At 40.9% G+C, this 16,038-nt stretch overlaps 1 protein-coding gene across 1 annotated transcript in view; it reads right to left on the bottom strand.

Moving 5' to 3' along the window:
- Window positions 1–16,038, bottom strand: part of NRP1 (neuropilin 1) — a gene marked incomplete at its 5' end in the record, with an annotated part of 63,685 nt that overhangs the window by 7,766 nt on the left and 39,881 nt on the right. Inside the window, 4 exons of the mRNA XM_010078096.1 lie at window positions 934–946; window positions 7,118–7,177; window positions 10,263–10,367; window positions 13,233–13,377. Of these exons, the coding sequence (XP_010076398.1) occupies window positions 934–946; window positions 7,118–7,177; window positions 10,263–10,367; window positions 13,233–13,377 (323 nt within the window). The remainder of the gene's footprint in view (window positions 1–933; window positions 947–7,117; window positions 7,178–10,262; window positions 10,368–13,232; window positions 13,378–16,038) is intronic.

Raw genomic sequence — 16,038 nt, 5'->3', positions numbered from 1 at the left:
GAAAGAGGGAAAAGGGGGGACAAAATGTGATTATTTATTTTGTAATTCAGATTTTGTACTTCAAAACCAAATGCATGCATTTGACCATTAACAGAGCCGTTCCTATTTGAAACTCTGAGAAGCTACAGCAAGAGCAGCCCTTCTGGGAAATTGAAGAATGACTATTTCTAGTAAATGGTGTGTTTGTTTCTTTTCTCTTAATGACACATATTTTGGGATTTTTTGTGGTTAGATTAGTTCTTCCAATTTGCCCACAATAGCTGGTAACTGTACTGTAACATATACAACTCAAAAAGAAAGCTCTGGTTTACTTATCAGATATATTTGCTGATTTATAATATCTATTTATACAATAAATGTGCAATGTTTTGCAACAAAAAGATTTGGACAAAAATAAGAAAGGGCAGAAACACTAATGGAATGTCCTTGGCAGGAAAGGATTTCTGGTGAAATGTATAGTATGTGGCCTTCAGTAAGGAACTCATTTCAGCATCTTCCAGGCAGTTAAGCAGGCCCACAAGATGGCAGCATTGAAATGGACAAATTGAGACGGAAAAGGGACAAATGTGGCTGATTGCCAAATGAACTCAAAATAAGCTTCAAAACAAGCTCCACGTAAAAGAAGGGAAGTCTGGTATTATGGTCAGCATGAGATCATATCTTGTTTTCAGCTTCTCTTCAATTCTGCCCAAAGGTTTAATACATAGTAGCTTGTTTTCTTCAATAGAACTTGGAATTTGAATGGAAAGATTATACAAAGATAGCATATAAATCCCTTGCATCTCTTATTTTCAGAAGCAGTTTGAGATCTTTTGGGCTTTTGGTTCCTACCCCATTGGTACAAACCTTTACCTCACCTTGAGCCATGATAACTCCCAGTAGAGCAATACCCTTCCCACAGCAATGTGACCAAATCCTGAAGTCTTTTCTCAGGCGTGACTCATGTCTTATTAAAGGAATAACTTAGGTTTACTTTAATGAGATGCTTTGTGCAAGTATGAACTAAGAACAAAGGACTCTGTGCTCCCATCAGTATCAGCTCTCGGGGAAGAATTGTGTTATTTTGCTTTCTTGGCCATTATGGAAAAAAAAAAATAAGAAAGATAACGCAGCCCCTAGAATGTGTTTTGTTTACTGTGGGAAAATATGGAGAAATATGGGAAGTGTGTTGGGACCTGTGGCTGGCCAGACCTTTGAGGTGGAGCTCTTCCAATCTCAAGGGGCAATGACCTCCTCCACGTAGTGAGTTGCCCAGGGAAGACTGGTAAGGCTTTTGAACTCACAACCCAGATTTTAAAGGAAAATAATCTAGTACAATAATTTCATCAACACAGAGAAAGCCTCAGGTGAGTAGGTTGAGACAGAATGGATATAAAAAGGATTAATGTAATCATTTTCTCTTTGCCTGCTCTGTCCTTGTTTGGCAGCTTGTTGCTCCCAGACACTGTTTTAACTCACCTCACTGGATTCCTGCATTGCAGCCGCTGTGCCCTCTACCCTCTGGCCCCTAGAAAATTTCTTTCTGTCAGCAGAGAGGTCTGAGCGTGCGGCAGTTCCTGCCCCTCTCCTCCGCCTGTCAGTACCTCGGCTGTGCTGCGGCATCTCTCCGCCCTGAGCCCTCATTCTTCACTCCTTCCTTTCATCTGCCCCATCCCGCCTGCCTCTCCCCTCCCTCCCGCTGGCCTCCGGAGGGGTCTACTCCACATTGTCACGAATACGGCATCCTAGCTGGGAACAAATGAATTAAGCAGCTATTGTGTGGCACAGGAATTCAATGTGGAGAAAACATGTTTCCTGGAGGACCCTAGCCCTTTCTAGGGACGGGGCAGATTGTGGTGAATGATCTCTCTTTGGGCTCAAAGTGTTGAAGAAGCAGAATTCAGCCTGTGCACACATGGGTGCAGAAAGGCAATCCATTATGTTTCTTTCTTCAGTATATGGGGTTTTTTTTTCCTAGACAATGGGGCTGTGATCAAAGACATCTTGCCCAAAAGGGGACATCTGAAAATCAAGTGGAGTTTTTAAAGAAACAGAGTGACATTGAAATGAATTAAAGGGTTTTAAGTTCGTGAAAAATAGCCTTTCATTGTCAAGGAGACCTAGGGAGAGCTATATTGCATGGCTTTGACATCAGAGCCATGCAACAGAACTTCAGAAAAGGTTGTAGAAAATGTAAAACAAAATTAATCTTATTAATCCCAAAGGATTATATCATGTGAAGCTTGTGACAGCCTATGTGGTATTCAAATCACAAGAAAGGAGAACCGTGGTAGATAGATCACATCAATCTGAAGATAGCACACAGCATAAATGAGCATATAGCACAAAGAGATTGAAAAGACTGGTATTGTTGAACTCTGAATAAAAATAAATAGCAGAAGCCATATGAGAAGTATGTAAATGGTAAAGAATCCAGAGAAGGAAGATTGCAATATTCTGTTTTCTCCACTTCATAGCCTGAGAACTATGAGATATCCAGTGAGGTTCAATGCAGATCAAAGGAAAAAAATTTCTCATATAAGTGATACTTGCTTCCCTTGAATGCTGCTAGGGCTGAACACAGTTCAAAGAGAACTGGACACTGAAATGGATAAGAAAAATATCCAGAATTTAATTGTTAATTCTCAAGTGCAGGGAGGGACAAAAGCCTTTTGCTTCAGGGTGTGAAGCCATTGGGATTAGAAGGAGAGTTTCAAAGCAGAGATAAATTTCACAACACCATCTAATAAATAATTTCTTACACTTTCATTTGAAACATATAGTCCAGGAAAATTGCGAAGAACCTAAGTCTGATATACTTTGGCCATGGCTGTGTTCCTTGTCTTTGGTCTCACAGACAGCATGGTATAGCATAAAAACTAACTTCTTTTCCATGCAGAAGTTAATGAGAATCCCCTGAAATTGAGCAGAATTTGACTAGTAACCTGCTCTTGGTTAGCTATTTATTACTAGGTTCCTATCGTTTTCTTAAAAGTGATTGTGTTAATATATTCCTTAGGCAATCACAGCAACAGGATTGAAGGTCAAAGGCAAGACATTTCAGAGTGCTCTTATTTTATGGGCTCCTTAAACATGTCATCTCTTATTGTCTATTCGTATGCCTCTTCCAATGCTCCTCCCAGGGACCCATAAAAAGAAAAAATAGGCCTGCTAGCCAATTAATAATAGACACTTGTAGCATCAGGATAGGTTCATTAGTTGTACGGACAATGGATCTGCCCCAGCAAAAGACAGAATGGTTCAACACTGCTATTAAAGGTCCCAGGGGGCTGATAACAGTAGCTCACAGTAAGCTACAGGCAATCTGTCCACTTCTTTGTCCTTGAACTACGGCTTGGCAGCTCTGGTAGAGGGAAGGAAAGTAGGGACAAGTAGCATTTGGTGGGCTCCCTCTGCAGCACTGGCCCATTCCCCTGTTAGGATAATTCTCCTGCCAATAGGTGATTCATCTCCAAGTTTGTGTGTATTGAAAGGATGAAGAAAAACAGCTATTAAGTAACCAAATAGAAGCAGTTCAGATGAGAATCTGAGAGAGAGGTGTGACAAAATCCTATATGCCTTTTTCAAAATGTAGGGTATGTGATACTGAATTAAAACAGATTTATCCTCTCAAAGAATAACCAACAGCTGTACTTCTTGACTACATCTTGCTCACAGCTGGAACCATTATTGCACATGAACAAGAAAGTCATTTGAAAATCTAGTTGAGTGAGTTTCTTGCAAGTCCATTAATCTTTTGTGGCCCACAGACTTTGACATATTTTTATAACTCCTCCAACAAGAGGCAAGAACGATCATGATGGCATTGAAGATGCTATGAAAATGGATGCTCTTGCCAAAGGGTAAATCAACATTAAAATGGGAAATTACATACATTATTTGGACCACTTCAAAGTAGTATATTTGGTCTAATTCTTATTTGCATTTCATCTTTTTATACCACTTATGCTGGCAGCACAGAATAACCTTAAATGATAATAAATGATAATTCAACGGTTTTAATATCCCTTTATTGCTGCAAAGTTGTCCCACCGTAAATGAGAATCAGACCTAGTCTACCTTTAAACAATTTATTAGCATAGATTTTAACCTCAGGATTTCTTATATTTTTCAGAAATCGCTAGTACATCTGTGAAAAACAAGATACTTCTTGAACAGTCTGCTTTACAAAGGACTGAGTTTACACACTGAGAGCACATAATGTAAATGAACAGCTTGCTCTGTATGTAAATAGCTAAGAGTCAAGCATTTCAAATAGTCCTTTGGAATTGAAAAAGATGTGTTCAGAAAGACTAGATGTTGGTGAGTCTTACGACTGAGGCCTGAAAGATATTTACCTTGACAGACAGATTTGTTAAAGGCATCTTTTTCAGTTTGAGAAAAGTAGATCCTCTCTTAAAAAAAACAAATCTTTGAACATTTTTATCAGTTTGAAATCATGAGTCTTTCTTTCTTTTTTTTTTTTTTTTTTTTTTACAATTCAGTCCATTTGAAATGAACTGTAAAAGTCTTGATGGAAAGCTTGTTTATGCATGGAGGCTTTCCAGCTATTTGCTCTTAACTGTTTCCATAGAGTAGGAAAGCTGGTTGGAATAGGATAATCTCAGGCTTTGACACACACAAGCGTGTTAGTCTGGGATAACAAGATTAGGGGTCTTTGCAGGCTAGCATGCAGGCAGGAGGACAGCAATACATGGTGTTAGCACCTATTGCAGAACTATCTGTGCCACGGTAGGTGCTGCTTCATGAGAGGGCTGGTAAATCTCTGTCCTCAATCACCATGGCACAAGCTGCTATGGCCAGCACTGGCACAGTGAAGCTCATGCAGGGTTACCTGCTGGAGCCTGCATCCTGCAACTCATCTGGAATAGCTCTTTGGCTTGGAGTTTGCCATTTACCTCAAGGTGTGTTAGTAACTCAAGGTAAACCGGCCCTCAGAGGGAATTAAGGCTGAAGCTGAAGGCTCAGTCCTTGGTGTGTTAAATTCATACCTTGTTCAGTCTCAGAATAGCTGAAAGAGCTGGAGTGCGCTGATTCCCTGATCCTCATCCAGCTGAGGGCCAGGGGGGCCCCTGAGCAGCTCTGCCACTTCAAGGGAAGTTTAGACTATGCTATTTGTGGCTGCTGTAGCAGACTCTCGCTCCCTGCTGCATGGCCTCCTGCTCAGATGTGCTCCACCGTGCCAGCTAGGTCCAGCTGTGCCCCTTGAGCAGAAGGAAATGCTTACACCACCTTCGTGCCAGGAGGGGTTTCCTCATGGAGAGGGGAATTTCTGTCTGCTCCTTTTTGGGAGTTTTCTGTCTGGTTTTCAGTGAGGGATTATAAAGCAGCTGGAAACCTTTTATGTGTTAAACTGGAGATTCTGGAAACCTTATTCTTATTTATTAGCATCTGGCTGATCTCTGTCTGTGATCTTCATAATGTGCCATGTGGTAGCCTGAAGTTTGGGATGTGAATTTGTCCCTTATTCCCCGGAAGGAAACAGTTCCTACCAGCACAATGCAGGGAAGTAACATTGGCATGCTCTGAAGGGAACTTCAGAAACTCCTTTAGCAAAGAAAAAACTTGGCTCATCACAGAGTAAGCGAAGGTGGTGCAGGAGGGAAGTAAGGAGAGAAAATGAGGATATATTCATCTCTGGCAGAAACAGTCAATCTATTACTGGAGTGTCCCACCCAAGCCAAAGGGATTAAACACAACCTGCAAACGCAACTGGCACTGGGGAGGAGGGAGGAACATTGTGCTGCGCAGAGGCACTTCATGAATTTGCAATTTGTTTAAATGCAAGAAGATAGCTAAAAAAACCTGTAAAAAAATCCTTCATTTCAGCAAAATAGAAAGCTAGAAGACCATTTCAGACATAAAAGTTAAAATATTTTCCTCTCAAACTACTGCACAGAATCCTTTCTCCCCTTTCCAAACTGTGGGATGACCAGCAGCCCTCCAGCCCTCCAGCAATGGAAGAGAGGTGTGGAGAGGTGTCCAGCAAAGGCAGGCCAGCCTGCCGTGGTGTTTCTCATTGCACCGGCACTCCACAACCTCCCTCTGCTCATAAAGCAGGGCAGAGCTAGAAATAGGATATGCTGAGTAAGCCAACTGACTGACCCTGGAGACCAGTTTTGAGGGGACTAAAAGCATTCACCTCTGCAATACCAGAACGCAGAGGCCGAGAGTGGGAACAACTTTTGAGATAAGTCAGCTCTATTTCTTAATCAGGTCGACACCATCAGTGTCCTTTAGGAAACTTTTGCATTATTAGTCCCTTTTTTTAAACTTGAAGCTAAAGCGGTTTGTGTCACACGGTTGAGGAAACAGTGATAAACACTTACCCACCCTGTTAATAAATCACTTGCAAGACTGTGCCTGACTGTACTTTAACGGAGGAAATGGGAGTAACTGAAAACTGACCTCTTTACTGCTCCACAATTATTAATGCAAAGGATTTTAAACTAGTGCTCATAGTTTTTGGAGTTTGAGTTTTCTGCCCAAACCTATCCTCTCCTCCACTCCCAGTAAATTGTAGAGGATATTAAAAAATGGTATGAGAGCTGTGAAAGCAGGAAACTAAGGATTTTAAAATCTGCTAGTTATTGTATTGATTAAGTAAAAAGGACCTTCTGCCAGTGACAACTTGTTTTTCCCTTTTCAAGTTCCTGGTAGCAGTTTATCTAACCCCATTTTGAGAAAACTTGCTAGGAAACAATATTGTAACACTGCCAGCTCCCGGGTAGAGAAAACTGGCAAACTTTTCTTGTCTTAGTTTTGTAAAACCACTGACATAAATACTGAGTGGGCCTGTGTGGCTCTGTTTTTGTTTTCCCAGAGTTTGCGAACACACTTTGTGTCACTGACATGCCACTGTGTGATTAAGTTAGTTTAATTTTGTCAGCATTTGGCATTTACTGATGCAGAAGGAAATCTTGTTCTTTACTGTGTCTACATGTGGATGAGAGGAATAAAATATTTACTGTATAGAGCTGAGAGACCAGATGCTTCTTTACTTCAGAGACTTTCAGGGAATGAGAAGTCAGGAAGTGCTGCAATTCATTATTTGGTCTGTGGAATGAATTTTGCGTATGGAATTTATTATGTTTTTAATAAGGAAAAAAAAATTTACCTGGTTGTAATGTATTGTCTATTACTGTCGGCTTTTCTGTATTCAGCACTGTAGTACCACCTGGAAAAGAAATTATGCACGTCATGATACATGGGACACAACAAAGGACACAACAGTCATTAGGAATGTCCTATACATAGATCTGAAATATTGCCATCTTTATTAGACATGTAGGTAACTGAGTGTGTGAGCTTAAGCATGAAAATGACATTAAAGGTCTGGTCTCCTTTATCGAAAAAGAAAACAAGAACCCATCATTAAATAAAGGTGTATAACTTTGGAGTCCTTGCAAACTCCAACTAATCAATCCTCACCATGTCCCTGTGGCTGTCCTTGTTTTATAGACACTGTTCTGCTCCAAATCACGTGGGAAGACAGCAACTGATCTCCATAGCACCTCCTAACAGTCACCAGCTTGTGCACTCACCCATAGCATTTTTTTTATCATATCAGGGACGTGAGGTTCTCCAGCCCCTGCCATGCTGGGTTCTCCTGTCATTGCTGCATTGTGAGACCAGCTCACAAGACAGGTGCGTGCGAATTGCCTGGCTTTAGGCTATAGTCTAGGGCAGGTTTCACATCTGTCTCAAAGAGCAGGAGGAATTAAAAACTTCCCCTTTTTCTTTTCCTTCAAGCAGATCAACAAGAGGTGAGTGGGGTCATGGCCCTCTCCTGAGCTCACTAATTGATATTTTAAAAATACTTGACTTTTTAAAGCAAGCCTCATATTGATAAAGGAAACAAAAAGTAAATTAGCACAATTATAAATGCACAGTGGGGTGCTGATTACCAGTCAATAGATTTTCTCTTCTCCAGCAAGCAAGTGCTTAAAGCATTGTAGAAAGGATGACTATGATGACTTCCAATGAGAATGAATGCCCAAGCTATATCAGCTTTATGTTTGTGAGAATGATCTGATGGGAAATGCTATAGGCCCCGCAAATAGAGTAGCTCTGTACGGGGTCCAAATAGAGCAGGAAGGAATGTTGCCCGCAGCACAATTACAGCTAATTGCAAGGGAGGCTTCATTGTGACACTCACATATGTGCCAGTGCTATCAGGGAAAAGACTCTAACAGTCATACCCATGAGAACACGGGTGCCACACTCACATTGGGAGCGGATAAAAGGGTAAAGGCACTGATGAAATCCCACTTTGCTATCCTTAATGGCTGTGAGATTTACATACGTTCCTTCTATGCATTTTGGAGGAAGAAAAGAGTGTTTACAATGGAATTTCTGCACTTTCATTTGTATCTGCTGCTGGATGTTCTACTTGGCTACTTCCAAAAAGTCAATCTCTTACCTAAGGCTTCCCAATGTCCTCTTGGACAGCTATTGCCAGATTTTAATACCAAAATAAATTCTGTGCATTTTAGTGTTGTAAGTAACATCATAAGTACATTGCAGTGTTTCTGCAGTGTCCAGAACACCCAGGTGTGCACTGGTCAGGGATTCTGGGAGGTATGGTGATAAATTATACTAAAGTGTCCGCACTTTTGTAGAAGGGCAATGTAGTAATTTTTAATTTTAGTACTGAAATAGGTTCAGTTCCCCAAATGAGCTGGTGCTCAGGAAGGCTGGTGGCTCTTCCCTTGTATTAGAGATTATAAACTGCTCCCTAAACACAACCTGCAAAAATTGCCAGAAGGAGTTTCTTCTGCTCAGTAAGCTTTCCCTAAGGGACATGTGGGATGCAGTCCTGAGCTACCTGAAGCGCAGACACCGTGAATGAACAGGGAAGGTGCTTGCGTGGATCTGTCTCCTTCCCCTCACACAGTTTCCATCTATGTGAAATATGTCTCTACTTATTGGGCTTTGCAGGCCAGTCCTCAGCGTAGAGCTTTGCAGGAAGCCCCAGGGTTTCCTGACCTGGTTCTTTCCTTTTAGAAAAATAAATAAATTACAATGTTTAGTAACATTGAAAGCTTTCTAAGCTACCTTAAGACTACTTGATCAGACTCCCTGCATGGCTCTTTTCAAAAAGAATAAGATTCATCTGAGACATTGATTTGAAAAGCAGTGACAGTGACCGTGCAGTGTCTTTTCCACTCAAGAATTGTTTCTCAATTTATGATTTGTAACATGCATTTACATACGCTGGCAAAGCTCAGAAAAGGTTTGATGCTGAAACTGCACTTTCATTTGTATCTGCTGCTGGATGTTCTACTTGGCTACTTCCAAAAAGTCAATCTCTTACCTAAGGCTTCCCAATGTCCTCTTGGACAGCTATTGCCAGATTTTAATACCATTTTATATCATGGATATAAGAAGCAATAAACTTTTATTAGATAAGCACACCACAGAGCAGTGATGAAATAACTTGTGTCGCTGTGTCCAAAAATAACCTCAGTTACTGTACATGTACAGATCTGCTACAGGAAGATCTCATCAAACAGACCCAGAGCTTTGTGGAGCAAGTGACCTCCAAGAGGAGATCAAAAATGTAGTGGTGCAATTTCAGCTGTCTCAGAAGGACAGTGGTTCTGTGCAAAGGTGGGAGAATATGAAAACTAGCAAGCTTCTTCAGTTTCAGATGCTGGCTATGTTATGTCTCTCCCTCCTATTTTTCTGATAGTGATGGCAGCTTGAAGAACATCAGCCCCTCTGTGGCTGTAATGCAGTGCTGGTGGGTAAGCGCATGGAAATCTTTCTGGCAGTGTATGTGTGAGTATGCTCTGATGAAACAAATCTGCTCTGTTTCTGTCTGGGAAAGGTTTGGGGCTGAGATTCGAGTCTTATACTAAATTTTAGGTATGAAAGTGTATATGTATCTTGAATGTAAACAGTATTTTGAGTTCTTCAATCTCAGACAATAAACCTCAAAAGGTTTGTCCAGCTTTTTTGTTAATAAGAGAAAGTTTGATTAGGACATTTGACTAGACAAAATTCCTGCTCAAAAAATAAGCCCTCCCTTCCAGCTAGTCACTATTGTTTGCTTCAAAAATTATATAGCTGAGAAAGCAATCAGGAGTATTGTCATATGTAAAAGGCAGATACCTATGTTTTGACAGCACTGATAATACAGACTGCATACCAATGTCCATTTTTGCTGAGGGATTAAATCAGTGCAAATGTTTAGCTGGGACCTGGTGATGGATATGAGCTACAGTGAAGCTGCAATGGAATGAGGATGGTTTCTGCACCTGTCAGTTGGTAGTCATCACCTGTGCCACTGTGACAGTTTGCCTGGTCATCATCACACTCATCCACGGGTTTGCCTTCAGAAACGGTTGGGACAGCAGTAGGAGCTGAAACGAAATGCAGTCATTCAGTTAAAGCATGTGCTGGAGAATGAGCCTGCAATCGGCACTAACATTTTGATGAGCACCATATGCTGTCTTTATGTGTTGTATCTGAGGAATGAAGCAACACTACTTTGCAGGTTAGCTAGTATTTCTTTGCAGTGGGATGTATCTGTTCTGCCTCCTTGCGCCAAGGCACTCTGCTGTACCTGAGCTCAAGGGCTGAGCAGAGCTGGGCAGCAAAGCTCCAGACTCTCCATTCGTTGGCTTATGAGTTGTGGTTCCTACCAGTGAGGAGTGAAAGCTTGGCAAGGCACAACAGGGATCTTGGTGGGGGGGCAGGGTAGAAAGCCCATTTTATTGCAGACCAAAGTGCCTGTGAGTGGGCTTGTACTGAGAAGCAGGAGACCTGCATGCTTAAGGTGCTGTCTCCCGTACCTGCCACGCTGCTGCAGAAATATCTCTGCAGAGCACATGTAAGAGAGGAAATGTCTGAGCAGAGTCCCGGTGACAGTGGCAGGAAGGCAGTGTGATGTAGAATCACCCTGTGCTCAACGAGTCGATCTGGAAGGAGTTTCTTTTGGGTTTTTTTAAGTTATAAATAAGGCATCAGTGATGTCAGTCATCCCTCCCGGCCACCTGCCTGCTTCTCCCTGGTGATTACTTTCCAGTAGCTGCTGCCTAACCAGTAAAATCTGAGCTTTGTCATTATAGTTAAAAGCTTGAGATTTGTGCAAGGTGCCAGAAAATACATCTATACCCCAGAATACAGATACTTGGTGTTATGCTTAGGTTTATGTTTTATGCTACAAGTTAGTTCCCTGGCTTAAGATAAGCACTCTGGGAATGTGATCCAGGCTTTTGTCTGTTCTCACCCACTGTTATTTTCATTAACAATGTTTTAGTCATTATAAGCTATGCAACAATGGACCCCTTTCTCGGAGCTGGCTGGACACATACACTCTTATGCACTGACCTCTTGGCCTGAAAATGTTGGGAGGGACAGTGGTTTCTGAAGTAGCTATACTCTGGGATGAGACATGGCTCTTTAGGACCCTGATCTAGGCTTTACAGGTACAGTCTAGTTCTAGTTAAAGAAACAGTTCCGTACCTATTATGAATTATGCAGAGTGTCTGTTCCCCACATTGCTTTAAAAGCCCCTCTGGGAGCTCCCTCTACCTTTCTACATCGAGTTAAGTTTCTTATCTTGATCTTCATGCCCCTGTATAGCCTCAAGCTTGCCTACATCTCTGCCATCATTCCATATAAGCACCCCTGGGATGCTTCAAGCACAGAAAACTTCCCACTGCTCATTACTGCTGGAGAGCTGATTTCTGCTCCTGTCTGTGCCTACCTCCATGCTTCTTTTCTCATCTCAACTCCTTTCCTGCTCAGTAAATCTCAAGTGACTTCTCTTCATTCAACATCCTCCTTAAGATATAGTTATACAACAAAGACTACTCATTATGCTTCTCCCGTGGGTGAATGGGAATTGACCTCACCTGTCCATGGGTGACCTACAGGTGAGCACCCTTCAAAAGTACACTGCAGTGGGAAAACAAATGCAAGTAGATGTGCTGCAGGGAAAAATTATACTTGCTGCTGCAGTTTGCCTGAAAGCAAAGGCATTTTTCCTGGTCAGTCTCCTATTTGGCTCCTCCATCTCACTGAGCAATGTGTTCTTGTAAGGTGGTCCATGGAATCACTTCTTGATGCCTAGGTGGCTACAGGAACCTTGTGGTCAAAGGGCTTTGCCCACAGGTTGTGAGTTTACATGAGGCAGGTGCTGTGTTTTTTCTTTTTCTGAGCAAGTAGCACAATAGTCTGCAGGAACAAAGTATTCCCACAGGAAACGAGGACTTCCTGCAGGAATTAAGAAGTATTTCCAACCTCCCCACTTTCCGGGCCAAGAGAAAAGCATGCTTATTGAATCTGGCCTTCACTAAAAAAGCAACACAGAACTCATCAGTTCTCACAGCAAATGGCTCCCACTCTTCTGCCTTGGGAGAGAAATGGTGAGAAAGAAATGGAGGCAGAGCAGTCAGTTCCATTCATCTTGGGATCCTGTTCAGCTACTTCTGTATGAGCTATCATATGAAACCCTGAATAACATGGTTTGTTATTCTGTGCATTGTTAAGCTCTGTGGTTTATAAACCACACCACTATACCATCATCCACCAGATGAAACTGTGAAAGTCACGTAGTGTTATCGTAGTTATCTATGAAGTTCAATAATTCTTGTTTATATAACAAGAATCAAAGCTTGACTTTATGTCAAGGATAAAGGCCTAAAGTTTGCTTTCCCTGGTCTTTCATCTCCTGCGTATTCTTGCAAAATTAAAGCTTGGTAAGGAACAGAGAGGCCCCCTTTACCCACCAAAAGGAAGAGCACAGACACTGACCAGCCAAGTAATCATTGCCCACCGCAGTCTCTGGTGTGACTTTCACATCTTTTGAAGGAGCAAGGGACATAATTGTTATATTTAGTGCAAAGCTCCCTCTACATTCTCAGAAAGATTCCAGTGTTGTATCATGGTAACATAAAATTTAAGTTCCTGTCTTTATTCTCTCCTAATAGCTCTAAGCTTCTTGAAAGTATAATCATAAGGCTGCCTAAGGGAACAGAAAACCATGAATATCACTGTGACTCAACAAAGGAATGGGAGAAAGAATAATATTTGTGCCTTGGGCATATTCAAATGTCTGCAGAGAAGGAACTGATTAGGCCAAGAAACAGCACTAATGGCAGTCATGGAAGTGAGAGTCTCATGTGCTGCCTGCACAGACACAGCAGTGTTCAGCAGTAGTCCAAGTGGAGAATGTATTTATGAAAATAATAAAGTGCATTCATCTCTAGCAGAGCAATTACCTTCGAGTTCACAGCCCAGCAGCTCCATTCGCAGCCCCAGCCCTCCGTGTGTGGCCCTCTCAGGGTAGACACGGATGAATCTCGTTGATATAGGTTCAAAAGTCCTCAGTTCAGGCGTATCATAGTTGGTGTTGCCTTCAAAGGTCTGCAAAGCATGACAAATGCTACTTGTTAAAAAAAAAAAAAAGCAAGCTATTTTCAGCAATCGTCTTTTTTCCTTCATTCTCTAGTCTTTGAATTAGGAGAGCAGTAGGCCAGATTCTAACCACTTAGTAAGTGTCAGGAATTCCTGTCCTAAATGAGAATGGAAAATGCATAGTTAAAGCTTCTCGGAAAAGTAATGCATTTCATTTTTCATCAACTCAGTAGCAACCAATCCATCAGGGTCATAACAAGAGCTGAGTGTTTAATGAGACATGTTTTTAAATGATGCTCTGATCTGGGGTTTAACTGGGTGACATTTTCAACACTTCTTAGGCTAAAAAAATGGCTGAGGTGAAGATCCTGTCACCTTTTAAGTGGTTACAATAATAATCCAACTATTCAAGAGAAAATTTCAATCTGATTTCCCCCAGGGACAGAGTTTCACAAGTTGTAGTTATTTCAAAAGGCTTAAATTAAACTCTAGGAACAGTAGCTGCAAGAGTTCTTCCAGTGAGCCTGCTATTGAATAGGAATGAAAAGAAAGAGAGAGAAAGAAAGAAAGAAAAAAGAAAGCTGCTTCCTGACAAAACTGCAATATAATCTAACGGGCAAGGCAGGTCAGCAAATGTACAGTTCAGACAAAAATCTCTTCGCTGAGTTGCACTGTCATTTCTTCAGCCATAATGCAGCTCTCAATGACATTTGTTCGATACCTTCAGCTTCTCTTGTCAGTGATCTTTCGCACATGGAACAAGTTATAATTTGTACTTATAGCAACACCTTGGGTGCCTCCATGGAGATGTTTGGTCGTTAGAATGGATTAACTGTACTAAGAAGCAGTCCTTGCCATGAAGAGTTTATGGCACAAGATAGGCAAAAGCAGTTGTTTTTACCCCATTTTATGGTAAAAATTTACTTCAGAATATCAGCTACTGAATAAAGTACAAAAGATGAAAATGTATATAAAAACAAAGTAAAGTATTTTCAACTTTTCCATGAATTAGTTAAATGGCAAAACATTAAAAAACATCTTATTTGAACTGAACTTCAAATTTGTGATTAGAAGTGCTATTTATAAGATACTTCCAACTCAAAGCTGTGAAGTCTGAAGCCTTATTCAGGAAGAAACCACCAGATGTCCTTCATTTTGGATGAGAACAAAACCCAACCTTCAATGAACCCCTTCTATTGATCTGGGGACAGGCAAAACGGGCCATGGAAAAAGCTGGCTGTATTTCCCAAAGCACAAAACCAGAATAGGTAAAACTGACTGTTGTTTGTATTTCCAGCACAGTCCTAAAAGCCTTCCTTGTTTTTACTGTACACCTCTGTACTATGAACCAATGGTCCACAACCCCTTCTGGCTGTTGGGTAGAGTGGCAGTCACAAAAGCCAATGATGATGGAGACTGTGACCAACTACATTTAAAAAAGTAATTTCAACATTAGTGCTTCTGTTCCTATTTCCTAGGGGATATTTACCTCCAAGGTGGCTTCAAGGGGCACTGTCTGACCTGGTGTTCTGCCAGTGCTTGGAAGACAGATGTCAAGAATTCACATGTAGATGGACTGTCAGATCCAATTAACATGCAATTACATATTATTATATTTGAATAACAATATAGTGCAAATGATCAGAAAAGCTACCTACCATATGAGAAAGAATGAATGCCATTTGATGTGTATAAAGTAGACAGACACATGTATCTGAGGAATCCTTGCTTCCTTTTTAATAGTAGTCTTAATAGCAACATATAATAATGAAAACTGTTTTATAAAAGACATCAGTACTGGAGTACTGACACATAGACATTAGAATTCAATAGGCATCTAGAATTATATTGAATCATAATTATATTGAATCATTGTCCTTTGTAGTGCAGAGCTGCCTGTGATTCAATTTTGACTGTTCATTTAAAACACGTACTGATATTCTTTGTGGGGGAGGAGAGAGAAGTATACAGTAAAACCTCACTTTGTGAGTGTCTTTTATACAGGCTATGTCACAAATTGCTGTACTTCATTACAAAGATAAGTTCTAGTAAATAATAGCTACACAAAGGAGAAGCTAAAATGGTGAGAGGAAAAAAAAAGTCTTCCTAATATCTTTTAAAATCAAAATAAACATGTCATAAAAATTTAGAAAGGTCGTTCCAAATGGCAGGATATTCAGAAGTTTCTTGTACCAGAAATGATGAGAGGATTTGTAAAAAAAACCCAAAAAAGTGGAAGGAAGAAAGACATCTGAAAGAGAAAGATGACTTTATGGAGTAAGATTGAGAAAGACTACGGAGAAGAAATATAAATTGCATCTTGAAATGAAAATGGGGTTCTGTGTGGTCATTTGAGGATTCGTGATGTTCAAAGGAGTGCTTGAGGTAGGCTAAAGCAGGAATCACTCTGCACATTCAAAAATAGCAGAAACTGGGTCAGCCAAAGAGGAAGGAGCTATGGTGGTCCTAGTGAAAGGAGTTGCAGGCACGGGTGACAAGATCATGTTGAGAAGCAGGGTGATGCTTCATCTTTTGGACATATTCTCTTGTTGCACTTAGCTTTTCACTGCTCTTTTCCTAAAACACAGTTGTTTGTTTATTGGAAGTCAAGACTTTAACCAAGTGAAACGATGTGTTTCATTTCATATAACAGGGCTGTTTCTAATCCAC

Source organism: Pterocles gutturalis, unplaced genomic scaffold, assembly GCF_000699245.1.
Source record: "Pterocles gutturalis isolate BGI_N339 unplaced genomic scaffold, ASM69924v1 scaffold27933, whole genome shotgun sequence".
Classification (NCBI taxonomy): domain Eukaryota; kingdom Metazoa; phylum Chordata; class Aves; order Pterocliformes; family Pteroclidae; genus Pterocles; species Pterocles gutturalis.
Note: the sequence above shows the minus strand (reverse complement) of the source record. Positions and strands in the feature narration are given on the sequence as shown.